This window comes from Loxodonta africana, chromosome 9, assembly GCF_030014295.1.
Source record: "Loxodonta africana isolate mLoxAfr1 chromosome 9, mLoxAfr1.hap2, whole genome shotgun sequence".
Lineage (NCBI taxonomy): Eukaryota > Metazoa > Chordata > Mammalia > Proboscidea > Elephantidae > Loxodonta > Loxodonta africana.
This window is the reverse complement of record NC_087350.1, coordinates 118,303,333-118,321,327: the sequence shown is the minus strand read 5'-3', so window position 1 is coordinate 118,321,327 and position 17,995 is coordinate 118,303,333. Positions and strand designations below refer to the sequence as shown.

The 17,995-nt window shown below is 39.4% G+C and overlaps 1 protein-coding gene across 5 annotated transcripts in view; it reads right to left on the bottom strand.

Moving 5' to 3' along the window:
- Positions 1–17,995, bottom strand: part of CDC37L1 (cell division cycle 37 like 1, HSP90 cochaperone) — a 32,430-nt gene that overhangs the window by 9,264 nt on the left and 5,171 nt on the right. For all 5 annotated transcript variants that reach the window (XM_064290588.1, XM_064290589.1, XM_064290591.1 and 2 more), the window contains 3 exons: positions 14,341–14,434; positions 7,857–7,972; positions 7,014–7,136 (listed from right to left, as the gene is read on the bottom strand). In XM_064290588.1, the coding sequence (XP_064146658.1) occupies positions 7,014–7,136; positions 7,857–7,972; positions 14,341–14,434 (333 nt within the window). The remainder of the gene's footprint in view (positions 1–7,013; positions 7,137–7,856; positions 7,973–14,340; positions 14,435–17,995) is intronic.

The following is a 17,995-nucleotide window of genomic DNA, read 5'->3' as shown; positions in this document are numbered from 1 at the left end:
AGCTGTTTAATACCTCTGTGCCAATTTCCTCACCTGTAAAACAGAGATAATAACCTTCATAAAATGCTATGAAGATTTAACAAGCTATTCCACGCAGAAAGCCTAGAACAGTGCTTAACATAAAGTAAGTCTTCAATAAAAGTTATTACTGCTTAACTTTAAAAAATTATTAAGAGCACAATCGTAAGAGTGTAGACTTCAGTGTCTTTCAGTTCTATTTGGTAAAGGAAATCTCAAAGAATATATATATTTTGGCCATGCTGCAGTATCCTACTGAACTCTAGTTCACCCACATCATTAATGTACAATGAAAAAATAAAGTATGGTTTTTATTACCCCTGTACGTCGAGTAACAACAATTTAGAACAGTCACCACAAGTCTGATTTGGTCATTTACACATTAAAACTCTGTTTCAGGAAAATCTCGTATTTAAGTGGCACTTCAGAAGAATTTAGGGCACTTAAGGTAGGACAACTGCTATCCTAGTGTGTTGTACTTGGCGGGGGGGGGCTTGCAGGTTGCTGTGATGCTGGAAGCTGTGCCGCCAGTATTTCAAATACCAGCAGGGTCACCCTTGGTGAACAGGTTTCAGCTGAGCTTTCAGACTAAGACAGACTAGGAAGAAGGACCTTGCAGTCTACTTCTGAAAAAATTAGCCAGTGAAAACCCTATGAATAGCAGTGGAACACTGTCTGATATAGTGCCAGAAGATGAGCCCCTCAGGTTGGAAGGCACTCAAAAGACGACTGGGGAAGAGCTATCTCCTCAAAGTGGAATCTACCTTAACAAAGTGGATGGAGTCAAGCTTTCAGGACCTTCATTTGCTGATGTGGCACAACTCAAAATGAGAAACAGCTACAAACATCCATTAATAATAGGAACGTGGAATGTATAAAGTATGAATCCAGGAAAACTGGAAGTTGTTGAAAATGAAATGGAATGCATAAACATCAATATCTTAGGCATTAGTGAGATAAAATGGACTAGTACTGGCTATTGTGAATCAGAGAGTCAAACAGGCCACTGTGCCAGGAATGACAATTGAAGAGGAACGACACTGCATTTGTCGTCAGAAAGAACATTTCCAGATCTATCCTGAGGTACAACGCTGTCAGTGATAGGATAATATCCAAATGCCTACAAGGAAGACCAGTTAATACAACTATTATTCAAATTCATGCACCAATTACTAAAACCAAAGATGAAGAAACTAAAGATTTTTATCAACTTCTGCAGTCTGTAATTGATCAAACATGCAATCAAGATGCATTGATAATTACTGGTGATTGGAATGGGGAAATTGGAAACATACAATAAGGACTGGTAGCTGGAAAATATGGCCTTGGTGATAGAAATGACACTGGAGATCACGTGATAGAATTTTCAAGACCAATGACTTCTTCATTGGGAATACCTTTTTTCAACAACATCAACAGCGACTATACATGTGCACCTTAACAAACGATACACAGGAATCAAGTCAACTACATCTGTGCAAAGAGACCATGGAAAAGCTCAACATCATCAGTTAGAACAAAGCCAGGGGCCAACTGTGTAAAAGACCATCAACTGCTCATATGCAAGTCGAAGCTGAAGAAAATTAGAGCAAAAGTACAACCTTGAGTGTATCCCACCTGAATATAGAGACCATCTCAAGAGTAGATCTGATGCATTGAACACTAGTGACTGAAGACAAGATGAGCTGTGGAATGACATCAACCACATTACACACGACGAAAGCCAGAGGTCATGAAAATGAGAGAAACAAAAGACCCAAATGGATGTCGCAAGACTCTGAAACTTGCTCTTCAATGTACAGTAGCTAAAACGAAAGGAAGAAATGTGAAGTAAAAGAGCTGAACAGAAGATTTCAAAGGGCAGCTCAAAAACACAAAGTATTATAATGAAATGTGTAAAGGCCTGTAGTTAGAAAACTAAAAGGGAACAGCACGCTTGGCGTTTCTCAAGGTGAAAGAAATGAAGAAAAATTCAAGCCTTGAGTTGCAATACTGAAGGGTTCTACTGGGAAGATATTAAAGGACACAGGAAGAATTGAAAGATGGAAGGAATACATACCCATAGTCACTGTACCAAAAAGAACTGATCGATGTTCAGCCATATCAGGAGGCAGCATATGACTAAGAATGGATGGTCCTGAAGGAAGAGGTCCAAGCTGCACGGAAGGCACTGGGGAAAAACAAGGCTCCAGGAATTGACAAAACACCAATTGAAATGTTTCAACAAATGGGTAGGGCGCTGGAAGGGCTCATTCATCTATGCCAAGAAATTTGGAAGACAGCTACCTGGCCAGCCGACTGGAAGGGATCCATATTTATGCCCATTCCAAAGAAAGGTGATACAACAGAATGCGGGAATTATTAAACAGTATCATTAATATCACACACAAAGTAAAATTTTGCTGAAGATTGTTCAAAAGCAGTTGCAGCAGTACAACAGGTAACTGTCGGAAATTCAAGCTGAATTCAGAAAAGGACGTGAAAAAAGGGATATCACTGCTGATGTCAGGCAGACCCTGGCTGAAAGCAGAGAACACCAGAAAGGCATTACCTGTGTTTTATTGACTATGCAAAGGCACTGGACTGTGTAGATTATAACAAATTATGGATAACATTGGGAAGAATGAAAATTCTAGAACACTTAATTGAGCTCATGAGGAACCAGTACATAGACCAAGAAGCAGTCACTTAACAGAATAAAGGGATACTGCATGGTTTAAAGTCACGAAAGGAGTGTGTCAAGGCTGTATCCTTTCACCATACTTAGTCAATGTGTATGCTGAGCAAATAATCCAAGAAGCTGGACTATATGAAGAAGAACGGGGCATCAGGATTTGAGGAAGACTCACAACAACAGAAACCCTAGCGGCGTACCGGTTAAGTGCTATGGCTGCTAATCTAAAGGTCGGCAGATCAAATCCACCAGGCTCTCCTTGGAAACTCTACGGGGCAGTTCTACTCTGTCCTATAGGGTCACTAAGAGTCAGAATTGACTCAATGGCAACGCGTTTTTTTTTGGGTGGTCATTAACAACTTGTGTTATTCAGATGACACAACCTTGCTTGCTGAAAGTAAAGAGGACTTGAAGTGCTTACTGATGAAGATCAAAGACCACAGCCTTCAGTATGGATGGCACCTCAACATAAAGAAAACAAAAATCCTCACAACGGGACCAATGAGCAACATCATGATAAATGGAGAAAAGATTGAAGTTGTCAAGGATTTCATTTTACTTGGATCCGCAATCAACAGCCATGGAAGCAGCAGTCAAGAAATCAAAAGACACATTGCATTGGACAAATCTGCTGCAAAGGACCTCTTTGAAGTGCTGAAGAGCAAAGATGTCACCCTGAAGACTAAGGTGTGCCTGACCCAAGCCACGGTATTTTTCAATTGCATCATATGCATGTGAAAGCTGGACAATGAATAAGGAAGACCGAAGAAAAACTGACGCCTTTGAATTGTGGTGTTGGCAAAGAATTTTGAATATACCAAGGACTGCCAAAGAAACAAACAAATCCATCTTGGAAGTACAACCAGAACGCTCCTTAGAACCAAGGATGGCGAGACTGCATCTTATATACCTTGGACACGTTGTCGGGAGGGATCAGTCCCTGGAGAAGGACATCATGCTTGGTAAAGTACAGGGTCAGTGGAAAAGGCGAAGACCCTTAATGAGATGGACTGACACAGCGGCTGCAACAACGGGCTCAAGCATAATGATTTTAAGGATGGCGCAGGACCAGGCAGTGTTTCATACTGTGGTACACAGGATTTTATGAGTTGGAATCAACTCAACAGCACCTAACAACAACAATCAACTCCCATGGAAGCAATAGTCAAGAAATCAAATGACGCATTGCACTGGGCAAATCTGCTGCAAAAGACCTCTTTAAGGTGTTGAAAAGCAAAGATGTTATTCTGAGGACTAAGGTGCTCCTGACCCAAGCCATGGTGTTTTCAATAGCCTCACATGCACGTGAAAGCTGGACAATGAATAAGGGAGACCGAAGAAGAATTGATGCCTTTGAATTGTGCCGTCAGCGAACAATACTGAATATAGCGTGGACTGCCAGGACAACAAATCTGTCTTGGAAGAGGTACAGTCAGAATGCTCCTTAGAAGCAAGGATAGTGAGACTTTGTCTCACCATCCTTTGGACATGTTATCAGGAGGGACTAATCCCTGAGAAGGACATCATGCTTGGTAAGACAGAAGTTCAGCAACAAAGAGGAAGACCTTCAATGAGATGGATTGACACCATGGCTGCAAGAATGGGCTCAAGCACAATGATTGTAAAGACGGCGCAAGACCAAGCAGCGTTTCATTCTATTGTACATATGGTCGCTATGAGTCAGAACCAGCTGGACGGCACCTAACAACAACAGCCATCCTGATTTTTTAAATTTAAAAGCATTATTAATTTTTCCTTATTTATAAAGGGAAATATGTTAAAATAAGAAAATGAAGAAGAAAATGGAAATTATGTATAATTTCACCACCTAAGTATAACCAAAGTTGACCTTTTGGCTTATTTCCTTCTAACCTCTTCTTGTGTATGATAAAATATATCATGTATGCAAGAGAGCTTGAAAAGTATACGTGGACAGCTTATCAGTAGGGGAAAAACCCACTGTGTCCCCACAGAGACTAGGGAACAGATCACTACCAGTCCCTCAGAAACTGACTTGCAAGAGCACTCCCCCCCTGTTCTCCGAGGTTACCCTTGTTAACCATTCCTTTGCCTCTTTAGCATTGCCACTTATGTATGTATTCCTAAATAATAAGTTGTTTAGTTTTGCTGTTTTTGAACTTTAGAAAAACGCGGTAATCTGGATATACCATCTGTGACTTGTTTTTTTCACTCCCTTGTTTGTTCATCCACGCTGCTGCCAGAGAGCATTTTACTGGCTGAACGCACCATTTACTCACTCTGCTGCTGACAGACATTTGAAATGTTCCCAGGATTTTCTGCTACCATGAACAATTCTACCATAAACATTACGGTATCTAGGACACACGTGTTGGAGTTTAACTCTTCAGGGAGTCCCGGGACACACTACATCCCAACCACTTTTTATGTTTCTGGAGTTCTTTGGGAAGGAGGGAACCCAATTTTAATGTGGCCAGCCTCAAGGTGGGAGCCTTTTGAAATGTGTGAAACTCAAAAATTCTGAGTGGGAACCTCATTTTTGTGTAGACTGAGCACTGTCTTGGGTGATGCCTCCCAGATGTGTGAACTTTCTAAACTTTTGAAGGTTTCCCTTTATTTCTGTGAGATACGCCTCTTCAGTATGTTTCCCAGTTACGATGTGCTCACAACAATGTACTGACTGGAAGAATAAGCTATTGCCAGTCTTCTTCAGTCACAGTGGCCATTCTCTCTCTCCTTTATGCCATGCGTTGTTTCCAGGTGTTACTGGCTTCTTTCTTTTCTAGCTTCTGAACAGTAAATAATGCCTTTCCAATAAGAAAGAATGTATTGCAGTGGTACTTTTCAAGGGACTCAAACGTCTCTGAGTTATTCTTACCATGCATTCACTGACTCGTACCAGTAGGATTTACTATGTTCTGGTGTCTGCTGGGACATATGGGATCCCAGATAATGGGTATCGAAACATGTAACAAAAATTCTGAATGATCCTTTCATCAGCATGCCTTCCATTAGTGCAAACACAGGATAAAAAAAAAACAAAAAATTCAAAGGTGAAAATAACTGGGTCGCTAAAAGCTTAAAGCAGCAGCTCTCCAACTTCATGGTCTCAGAACTCCTTCACACTCTTAAAGAACTATTGAAAACCCCAAAGAGCTCTTGTTTGTGTGGGTTATAGGTGTCAACATCTACTGTGCTAGAAACTAAAACTGAGGAAGCTTTAAAAATCTTACTAGGAAATGACATTAACAAAATCATGATATGATACCATGAATAACATCTGTATTAAAAACAGCTACATTTTCCAAAAAAAAAAAAAAAAAAAAACCCCATTGCCAAAGCAGAGGTAAAATCACCGAGACGAGTGGCCCTGTTTTCCGCTTTCCCCATCTCTTTAATGTCTGGCTTAATAGCTGATGGCACGATTCTAACATCTGCTTCAGCACCAATCTCAACTGTATACTCTTAAGAGAATGAGGGTGAAAAGGCAAATGACATCTTAGTATTACGAAATTAGTTTTGACAGAGGGCCTCCTGAAAGGGTCTTTGAGAACCTACTCTTTAGAATGTATACCTAGGAAATTTCTGGGTGTTAGTATATGTGCTTGTAATTTTCCAAAATAGTTGTCCCAACTCATACTGCCACCAACGGTGACCGAGAATTGTGTAGCTTTTAAATTATCACTAGTCTAGTGAGTGTGAAAATGGCATCTACTCTTTTTCCTAAGCATATCTATTTTTACCTTGGCTGACATCACCCCGTATCTATAAATGCGCACCATCTCTTTTCATCTGACCTTAGAGCATAAGCATTTTCTTGGGTCATTAACACCTCTTCATAATTATCATTTTAATGGCTGTATAATATCCTTCGTGTCACAGCTTTTTAAATCATTCTTTTAATTTTTAGGTTGCTTCCTATTTTTCATTACAAAAGCCTCTCTTCCCATGAAACAGTGAGTTCTACACATGGAGGATACTTTTTGTTTTGTTCAACACTGTGTCCTCAGCATCTCAAACAGCTGTGGTCTGCATTAGAAGACACTCGATATTTCCTGAATGATTATAGTGACTGAAGACCCCAAGTTTCCTGAATACATACACTCATGTGAACAGGTCTCCATTTCTCATATATTTCTCACATATATGCTACACTACAGCCTCTTTATACCTCCCTTAAATATAAGTTAACATGGAATCTGCAATCTAATTTTTCTTTTCACGATAAAACCTACAAAAAGAAGTCTTGGCAGCTGGTTGAATGGCTGCCTTTGATGGGCATGGACTAAGAGGCCTTCACTGAGGCCAACATTCCCATTCAACAACACATAGAGCTACTTACTTTGGCTTTCTGGAAAAATAAACGAAAACACCCTCTTGGATCCACGTTACGGTTTTTGGCCATTTCCATAATAAACTGCATGACAACAGCCTGGTGTGCTATTTGTTCCATCAAAGCCCCTTTCTGAAAGCAAAGAGATTGAAATGACAAGAAATACCTCTTGAAATATAATTGACTGGCTTACTGATTCAAATCTTGTATTTTTAGCGTACTTTCTATTTTACTCCCTTTAGTTTTATCTTAAGTCAAAACATACAAACAAAAAAATCAAGCCCGTTGCCGTCGAGTCGATTCTGACTCAGCGACCCTATAGGACAGAGTGGAACTGCCCCACAGAGTTTCTGAGGAGTGCCTGGTAGATTTGAACTGCCGACCTTTTGGTTAGCAGCTGAGCTCTTAACCACTACGCCACCAGGGCTCCTTAAGTAAAATACTAATAGATACATTACAGAGCGTATCTTAGTTTTCATCAGCAAAAAGTTGCTAGTTGTATATGGACTAGAATAACTAAAGGCAGAGCGTGCTATTGGCTTGATTTAATATTGTGATTACTGCTCGGATTTTTAAAATATGACTTTCTCATTAGTTAAAAAAGAAACAAGTCGGATATAATAAGAACAAGAGAGATGGGGGGGTGGTGCACAGGAGGGACCAGCTAGAAAAAGCATCCATTTGCTAACTGATGCAACTAAAAAAACCCTCAAGTCCACACCACACTCAAGCAGATCTGAAGACAAAGCATCGTAAACCCATCTAATAATGCCCACTGCCTTCATTTAAAGTTAAAAAAACAAAAACCAACAAAGTGCGAAATCAGAATTCCATTAAAGGTTCACACAATACCTGTTCAGCTTCTAGATGAAAACACCATAAAATAAGGTACTGGGCAGTTTCTTCACATACAAGGTAGGGATGGTCAGACAAGAACCTCTGACTATCATCCCATCGGCTCAACATACCTAAAAAAAGAAAAAAAAAGGAACAATGAACATCAAATATTTTATTTCTTCCTGCAAGGAAAGAAATGCTATTTTAATACTATCTTCTTTGAAGTCAATACACAGTAGAGTGATCAAAACCTCCCCGTTTGTTGGGTGAAGCCCAAAGTCCTGCATCTGAAGAATACCCTCAATCCAGGCAAGCCATGACAACTGGTCATCCTAGCCTAACGAGAGTATAGGTGAATTCAAGAAACTCAGTATTATTTACTCAGAAAATAAATGATTTTCTGTTTTAAAAGATGAGAAAGAAAACAAGACTACAAGAAGCAACATACAGCAAACTTAGACTTAATTAAAGATTCAGGAAAACAACATTATCTCTAATTCATTAGAAAATACGACTAATATGGTAAAATATCGGCAGGGTGGGAACCAGTCAGCTTTATGATCATAACTGCACTTTAACTATCTAGTCATAATCTCTGTGTATATATACAGTAAACACAACAAATACTAACAATATAACAAACTGTAAACTTTGTTTAGGGTTATCACATCTATAACTGTTAAATTTGAAATCTTTAAAAAATTTGTGAAGCATATTTGAAAATGCCTGCCATTTTGTTTCAAGATGGCATACTAATCCAAATACAAGGTGCACCTTCATCTCCATCCAAATCAAAAAGAAGTCTGACTAAAAAGTCAATACCGCCCAAGCAAACATGTAACCAGTGAAGTGCTGAACTTTTAACTCTGTCCAGTGAGCTCTACACTTGAGTAAGTTCAGTGTAACAATGTCAGCTTTAAAATGCTTCAGACTCATCCAAGGAAGTCTGGACGTTACTGAATCGTCAGGGAAATTTTATAACGGTATCTCAACAGTTTGGCAGTAAACCTTTTCTCTAGACACGAAACGAAATAATGTATTAAAGTCCTGTACCAGCACACAAGTGAGAACAAAACTGAGGATAAATGTTGTACTGAAAAACACACATTCAGCAACACGTGGCAAGTAGCTGAAAATAAATGATTTTTCCCCACTTAAAAAAGGCAATAAAGGATTTTAACATTTTCTCATAAAGAGTTTTACATGCTTTTAAAGTTATTATACTCTATACTCTGGATATGATAATTAAGTCATTTTAAATTCTGAGTAACAGAATGGTTATGGAAGATATTAAAAACTACTCCTCAAAGTACAGTTAAAAACCCCAAAACCCAGCGCTACGTGCTACAGTTAAAGACGGCCTAATTAATGACTTCTGGGGCAGACCTAAAGAAGGCACACGCTTGCTTATTTCTTATACCTGAGGCCATAAATAAATCCTGTGAAGCAGTTTTGCCTCAGCTTTCTTATAGTCCAGAAGAGGTCAGTATTTTCAACTCTCTCTACCATCCACAGAGCATCGCTTCTGCTGTTTACTTCTCCATGGCGGCATCTTGACTCACTGAGGCACCAAAATCCTATTCATTTTGGTTTCTTTTGCAGGAAGGACAACATGAAAGGGTTAGTGACACTTGTAGGGGCCGTGAGGAAGGGTGTTATTAAATGTAAAAGTTGTTAAACTACCTATTTAGTACTTCAGACAAAATTAACACATGTGCTTAACCACAGCTTTTCTTTATCTGAGAAATACTCACCATCACTTTATTTCAAAAATGCAAACTGAATTATGATAAAATTGAGAAGTTAGGTTACAGGTAGCCCAGAGAGACCTTTGTCGGAAGAGTATGGAATTTTATAAACAAAAGATGACAGGCAATGGGTTCAGTGGAACAGAACATACTTGAAACTACTGCTGTTATCATGGAATTTACAACCGTGGGAATAAATGGAGAGTACGACAACCTAGCACGACGGCAACGACAACAGACTCTGAGAGGAAACTGCCTGGTTCAAACACTGGCCTCACAACTTTGGGACTTTGGGACCCTGGGCAAATCCCTTGACATCTCTGTGCCGCCACTGCCTTAACTGTAAACCAGGGCTAAAAAGAGTATCTCACCCACAGGACTTTCGTGAGGACTGAGTGAGTTAACACAAAACAGCCCTCAGGAGAGGGCCTGACACAGCGTGAACATCGGATTAATGTTAGGTATTATGAACACAAAAGCGAACAATTCACTCACTCATTCATTCAACAAATATTAAACTAATCCTTTGGTTAAGAATAATCCACTTAAACTAGCCAATTTCCCCCAATGCTTGAAAAACCTCACTTTGATAAATTAAAATATTTTAACAGTTATATGCTTTTCCCTATGTATTTATCCCCAGTGAACATCTAAATCCCAATCTATCAACTTTCAACATCCTACCTTATTCCTAAAATGGTCCCCAAAGGCATGTCCTCAAGACTGCCCTCCTGTACTTTTAACATGATACGTGTTAACACTTTATACCATTCATTTTAATTTTTCTATTTCCTAAAAATCTTCCAACTAGGTTGTGAATTTCTTGTGGAAAGATACACGCCCTTTTTTCTGTATTTCCTGAGCCCCAGATGGCTTATATTTTTAATCACCTACCATGGACAGCTATTTCTACCTATATAATTGAAAACAAACCAAACTCATTCAAAACCAAACCCATGCTTCTCTCCCTGCCATCCTCCAATGCTTCCTGGGCTCCATGTCATCCAATCGGGAATCCTAGAAACTCCTTTGACACTTCCAGTCTTCCCACATCGAACTGGTCGCTAAGTCCTGTGGCTGTACTACCCAACCAAACCCGCTGCCGTGGAGTTGATTCCGACTCACAGAGAACCTGTAGGACAGAGTAGAGCTACCCCGTAAGGTTTCCAAGGCTGTAAATCTTTACGGAAGCAGACTGCCACATCTTTCTCCCATGGAGTGGTGGTAGGGTCAAACTACCAACATTTCAGTTAGCAGCTGAGCACTTAGCCACTGCGTCACCAGGGTTCCCTGGATATACTATAACCAAAAAAAAAAAAAAAAAAAACCAAACCCATTGCTGTTGAGTCGATTCCGACTCACAGTAACCCTATATATAGTCCTGTGTTAACGTGAATTACATGAATGGATTTTCTAATGATAATCCCTCCTTGAATTCTTAGGATTACCCTTTAAAAATATTTCTTTTTCAGGTTATAAAGTACATACATTGTGAAGAATTTGAAAAACCCAGAAAATAAAATCACCTCCAATTATAAAAGATAATTATTGTCAACATTTTGATGTATTTCCTTCCATGCTTCTTTTTTAACTTTTTAAAGAAACAAAATTAGAATCGTATAATTTTTATCTTTCACTTCACATTCTATCAACAGTATTTTATAGCATATACTTCTTAAAAAATAATTTTGCTATCCATGAAGTGACTAAAGAGACTAATTATTCACCTTCAGGACAAATGAAATGGTTACAGCTTTTGATAAAATTCTGAGAGCCCAACAAGCAGCCTGATGATGAGGACGGTGATGTCAAAGATGCATATAACTGCGAATAAAATGGTTTTGCAGAACTTAAGAGAAAAAAAAGGCTTTGTTTCTAAATTAAAAGTTGACATGTATGAAACATGAATTAACAAAAGTTAATAAGTTACGTAGAAATCTAGGGCAGAAAAGCGAGGTTTCAATGTTTCATAATACTTTACATGATACGGTTATACCGTTTACCACTAGATGGTAGATTCCATTTAATTATAAGGCTAAAAGCAACACAAGAAAGACAGTCAACAAATAGCATAAGGGCAAGTCAGGAACAACTCTGGAAGATACAAATACACGAGACTACAGAGAAGTACTGGTGTGAGACCCTGACATCCCTACACGGGCCCCCATGCAACAGGCCCATGTTTTCCAAGAGTTCGGAATGCAATCCAAGCTTGGATAAAGTCTCAAGGTGGCAACTGTAATTAAAGCTGCTGTTCCAGAAGCCTGGGAAGTAAGTAGCGTATCAAGGTGATCGTCATCCTGGCAAGTGTTTTTTTCCTTTTCCACAATAAGCATACAACACCAGAAAAGTGTGCTTCCACCTAGGATGGACAGGATTAAACCTTCACGGTCTTGCCTTAGGTCCGTGTCCACTCTGTGCCATCATTTAACCAACAGGACTTTGATTATCTCATCACTCCACATGGCTGCAAGTTGGTTTACCCCACACTGACGGAACTTGGCGAGCAGGAGGTAGCAGGTACCCCAGATACCCTCGTGAAATACACACATCCCAGAGAGTGGGAAATAAAAACACATGAAAATTTGGAGAGCTTACTACCTTACTAACATATTGGGGGATTCAATGGCTGCGGCAAGTAGGATATCTCCTCCAAAGTGAAATTCAATGTGTATTTCTACTGAGAGCGAGGCACAGTATCACCGTGGGAGCGTTACCGTGTCTGGATGGGTTTGCAGAAAGCAAGGCACTGGTTAGCGTTACAGGATGAGATGGGGTCTACAGCATGCAATGGCGAAGCAGCTGTCTGTGAATCACCTCTGCACGCCAGTAGCAGGAACCAAGGCCGAAACCTCAATATGTCCCTGTACAGTGGAGAGACCGGCCAGCCATCAAGTAGTAGGTTGTTGACCTTGGACCCATTTGATCTTGGAGGGAGCAGCGATTCTTCACTAGAACAAACCCATTCAAGACCTGGAAACGCCTTCCCTCCTTGCCATGTTTCTGCCTGTAACACCATCTGTGGCCTTATTAAATGCATTATCCATCGTATTCACATTTTTTTAACCGAGGGACTCATTTTACAGCAAAATAAATGAGACAATGAGCTCATGGAATTCACTGGTGTTATCATAAACATCACTCCCCAGAAGCAGCAGTAAGTGGTTTACTGAGGACTCGGTTATAGTACCAGGTGGATAACAGCACCTTGTGAGGCTGGGATATTTTCCCACACGAAACCGATTCTGACCCAGGCACTCATTTTCCAGCAAAAGTGACAGAACCGTTTCAGACCGACTAGGCTCCCCATGGCTCCAAAGCAGCTGGCCTGGTAAACGCCTTGGGTGACACCACCTTGACGGATGCTGTTTTAGCAGATGCAGCAACGTGGTCTGAGTCAGCAGCCGACACACGGTACTTCTTCCTCAGCAGGACACACGGGCCCAGGAAGCAAGACGTGTAGGTGGCCATGGCACCTCACGTTACCACAACTAATGACTCACTTGCAAAATGTTCGCTTTTCATCCTTATGATTCTGGGCTCTGCTGGTTTAAAATCTTAATGTCTATCCAAACACACTGCCATCAAGTCAATTCCAACTTACAGTGACCCTACAGGACAGAGTGGAACTGCCCCATAGGGTTTCCAAGGCTGTAAATCTTAACAGAAGCAGACTGCCACACCTTTCTCCTGTGGGGTGGCTGGTGGGTTCAAACTGTATACCTTTTGGTTAGCAGCCAAGTGCTTCACTGCTCCACCAGGGCTCCTTATATTTATCCCAGGGAGGACTATTTATCCTTTTTTTTCTATTATAAATAGTACCACAATGATAATATATATGAAAAGAAACTATGTTCATTTTTTAAGCTACTTTTCTTGAATTAAAATAGAATACACAGGCTTTTTATCTTAATAAAAAGTTTGAGAATGATAAATATTTTATGAAGAAATGAACTGCATGTAAGAGGGAGGGAAAAAAATCTAAAGTAACATCCAATGTCTCAATATGATTGAAATTCTAAACACTTTGGGTGAAAAACATTTTAAAATGCTAATATTTAAAAAGCTCATTAACACACTGCAAATAAAAACCAAGCTTACTAAAACCATTACTTGGGATAAAAACAATAAATTCTGACCCTCCATTTCTAACACCTCTCAAGAGCATTTTTACGCCAGCCAAGATCAGACTGCTCGTGGTTCTCAGAACACACCATGCTGTTCCGTGACTCCATGCCTCTGGAGATGCTGTTGGCCCTGCCTACCTTGTCTACCTGGCAAACGCTAAAATCTAGCTCAGACGAGACCTCCTCTGGGAAGCTTTCACTTACATCAAACCCGTCCCAACCCTCATCTCCAAAAGAGAAAATTATTTCTTCAGTTCTTTGTACACATTTCCATGACTGTATTATCTGAATAGCAGTTCAAGGGTCTGCCTGAATTATGACAGCATTATATCTAGAACTGCAAAAACTAAATGCTAACCTCACAACTACCAAAGAAGCAGAGGGAGAAAAAAAAAAAGACAAGATTAGCTGGAAATTGATTCTCTCCACACTTTGGTTTGCTCAGTCAATCTCTTTTATTTAGGACCAGAAAAAAGTCTACAGCAAGACCTGTACAACCGTGCCAGAAGTAGCTACATATCTAGAAGTTTGTCAATGATCTTCCTTTTGGTTCCTGTTTTATAAGTCCATTTTTTGTACATATGCGTATGATATCAAACATAGCAAGAGGAACTCAAGACTTACCAAAATGTCTGATTTTTTGTTCATATTTCTGCATAAATGATTTTGATTTATCTTCATCTTCTGTTTCTTTTCTTTTATCTTGATTAATAAAACTCTAAAAAAAATTTACAAATTAAAATCAAATTTTATATTCGAATTGAATCTTCTTCCTCAAATACTAAATGCCCAGCAATCCCTCCTATGAACGTTATAAAAAGATAACACAGTATTACACAGACAGTACATTATTAAATGACCTGTTACGCTTTTCACAAAAATGTTTTGTACTGAGGTTTAGTTAGTTTTGTTTAAAATTACATCTGCGTGAAAAATTATAGAATTACCTTAGGAATCATACAGAAAAACAACTGAATTCACCTTTGTGTTAAATGGAATTTCCCTATCAAACGTACTTACACAAAGTTCTTTTCTATGCATAACTCACGTTTGCATTATTCATTTTTTATAAACGCATGCAATTCTAGTCTCATCTTTAGAGTTCTTGCTGGAAATGATTGCAGAAGTTCAAAGCACAGAGAGGATAAGGTGTATTTACTACAAATTCTCTGGTGAGACTTAAACCAAACACAGACCTTTGCTGTATTTTAACAAACCTTTCTTAGGAGAAGCAAAACACTTCGTTTCTTAAGTCAATTATAAATTTCTATTAATAAACTGCTTGTTTTCAGTTAAATAAGTCATGGGACACCGAGGTTAAGTTTTTATCCAGCCAGAAAAACCGGCAGGACAGTTTCTCAGCACATTCTGTGACCACACTTGTACCCTGAGAACATCGCTGCCAAAAAGGAAAACTGCAAACCAGCCCTCTACCAGTTGGTAATCAGGAAGCACTCAAAAGTCTATATGTTTCAAAATAAAAGCATTTTTTCCTTTATATTCTGCTATCTAGACTAGTACTGTCCAATAGAAATATAATCGGAGCCACAAAAGCAATTTAAAATTTTCTATTAGCCACGTTAAAAAGTAAAAATAGATGAAATTAATTTTAATAACATTTTATTTAACCCAATATACAACAATTATAATTTCAACATGTAGACAATACAAAAAAATTATTACTGATATATTTTACTTTTTTTTGTTACTGTATCTTCAAAATCAGGTGTGTATTTTACAACTTCCAGCACAGCTCAACTCGGACTGGCCACATTTCAGGGGTCCAACAGCACCTGTAGCTAGGGGCTATCGAGCTGGAAAGCACAGATAGAGACCAGTCCTCTCAATGCTCAAGCTCCCAGACAAAACCAACCTATGATTCTGAGCAAATGACTGGAACATAAAGACAGTCCTAACTAATTTGTGGTATAAACATAGGCTATCTTTGAATGTACGGTTAAAGAAAAAATTAAAAGCAGAGACATAATGAAAATACTTGTTTCACGACCACTGTGTTAAAGGTAAGTAAACTTTATCAAATGAAGAAACATTATTCAGATAAAGAAGGGTCCTGTAGTGGGGGAGGAAGACTACATAAATATAAATTAGTATGGCCATGGAAGAAGCCTGCAAAGACACGGCTCACTGTTAACAGTGGTTATCTTTGGGAAATGGAATCAGAGGGGAAGGGAATCCTTCAATTTCTACTTCATGTGTCTGTGTATTTTTACAGTAAGCATGTCATAGTGTTATAATTTTTTTCAGTTACATAAAGAAGGAAGCACTGGTCAGGATGGGACTGATGTACACCCACCTACGTGCATTACTGACAGCTGTTCCAAACCCGAGCAGGTCTAGGGCGAGGCCACTAAGAAGGCCCTCTCTGCCAGGAGAACAGAAACAAGCACTGCCACAGGCTGAGAAGTCTAGAGAATAATGACCGCTAAGGAAAAGGTGAGTGTGAACTTAGCCAAGAATGAGCAGGCTAGCCCTAAAGCTTGACAGTCAACCTTCGTACAAATAAAAAAATACTACTTTACAAATTAGTAGGAAATGACTGCTTTCACTGCCCCAATTGGTTGTAGACTGAAGATTTCAATACATCTTTTTAAAATGCTCCATATTACATATCTTATAGGAGTATGGGCTACATGAGTTATCTGTTTGCCAAAATTATACACCTACGATTTGTGCCTATCAAAGCATGAAAATCTTACCTAAAAACTAAAACAACGACTAACAAGCAAGCAGGAGTGGGGACAGGGGAAGGTACAGCTGAGACAAAAATGGCACAAGGGTGACAGACGTTGATATAGAACATGGGATTCATTAGGCTCTTCTGTTTACTTTGTGTATGTTGTAAGTTTTCTAAAAAAAAAAAAAAGATCCAAATTTCCTACCATATGACAGGCTCGCAATGCGTCATGACGTTTGAAAGCCTGCCCCTATTCTCTGCGTAGATGTGTTAATGTCATCCCTGTTTCTGGCTCAGAGAGCAGTAATAATGGGCAGTACATGAAATCCACTTCTGCTGTGAAGCTAAAAGCTTTTAGCTTCTGTGAATTATTTCCTTCGGCCACGTTGACACAGTGGAAGAAAACTGAACCCTAAAATAACTGTGCCCATCAGCATATTCTTAGACTTAATTATACATGTTTTTCCAAAACAAGGACAAATACAGGTTATTGTATTGCTCAATATACAATTATATCATTTTGTTCCATATTAAAGCATTAGTTCACGAAATAATCAGGCTTTGCTGTTTTTCCTCCTTTTCATGCATTTTTAAATTAATCTCCAGAAACCCTAGTTTTTCCATGGAAAAGACAGGTATAAAGCCCTGAGTACTCTGAGCAGCAGGGGGTTTTACAGGTCCAACCAGGCCGCTTTTCCTCTACTATCTCTAGAACAATGGACGTCATGCTCATTCTTAAAGGCAGCACTAGGAGGAGATGTAATGTCTCTTCACCTTATCTTAGTCTCTCAACCCCACAGCCAGGAATTCCTTCCTCATGTTTAATCCGCCCCTACCGTATCAAGTCATTTTACTTCCTTTTCAGGTTCTTCATTTATAAAATAAGGTGACGGAACAAAAGAAACCCTAAAGCAGCAGTCAGTAAAGTAAAGGGCACACAAAGTGACCCCACAAGGTACGAGGGAAAACGTAACTCCCGTTTAGACTTTCACCTCTCCCTCGTGAACGCCGACCTGGTGCGACTGTTTATAACGTGTACATTTGTTTGGCAGTACAGGTGCACCGACAAATACTGGGGACAGGCCCAGTAAAAGCACCCAGAGTCTGCAGCTCGGGGAGAGGAGTTTCCAAACTTCCGACTACGTTTTAGGTTAAGAGAGATTTCACATTGGGTCCTAACACGTACACACTTCCCTCAAGTACACGTTCCACAACATCGTAGTGACCTTTGGTAAATGGAACGCACTCCGCTCTCTTCTACTCTACTCTTTTTAAAAAGCCACTTGGAATGCACTGAGCTGTTTCACACCCACGTGGGGTCGAGGCCTGTAGTCTGAAGGACACTGCTATTCGGAACTCTTCCAGCAATTTAAACCCATTTCTTCTTCAGACTTCAGTGAGGAACACAACACCACTCTTAATAAGCTACCAAGTCCCAGGCACAAGTACTGTACTATTTCATTTTACTAAAAGACAAAAGGGACTAAATTATTTCTAAGTCCTTTCGGTTATAATGCTTTTATCAGTAAACCCAGATTACTACCTAAGGTTTACTGAATATATACTGTTAAAAGACTTTATTTA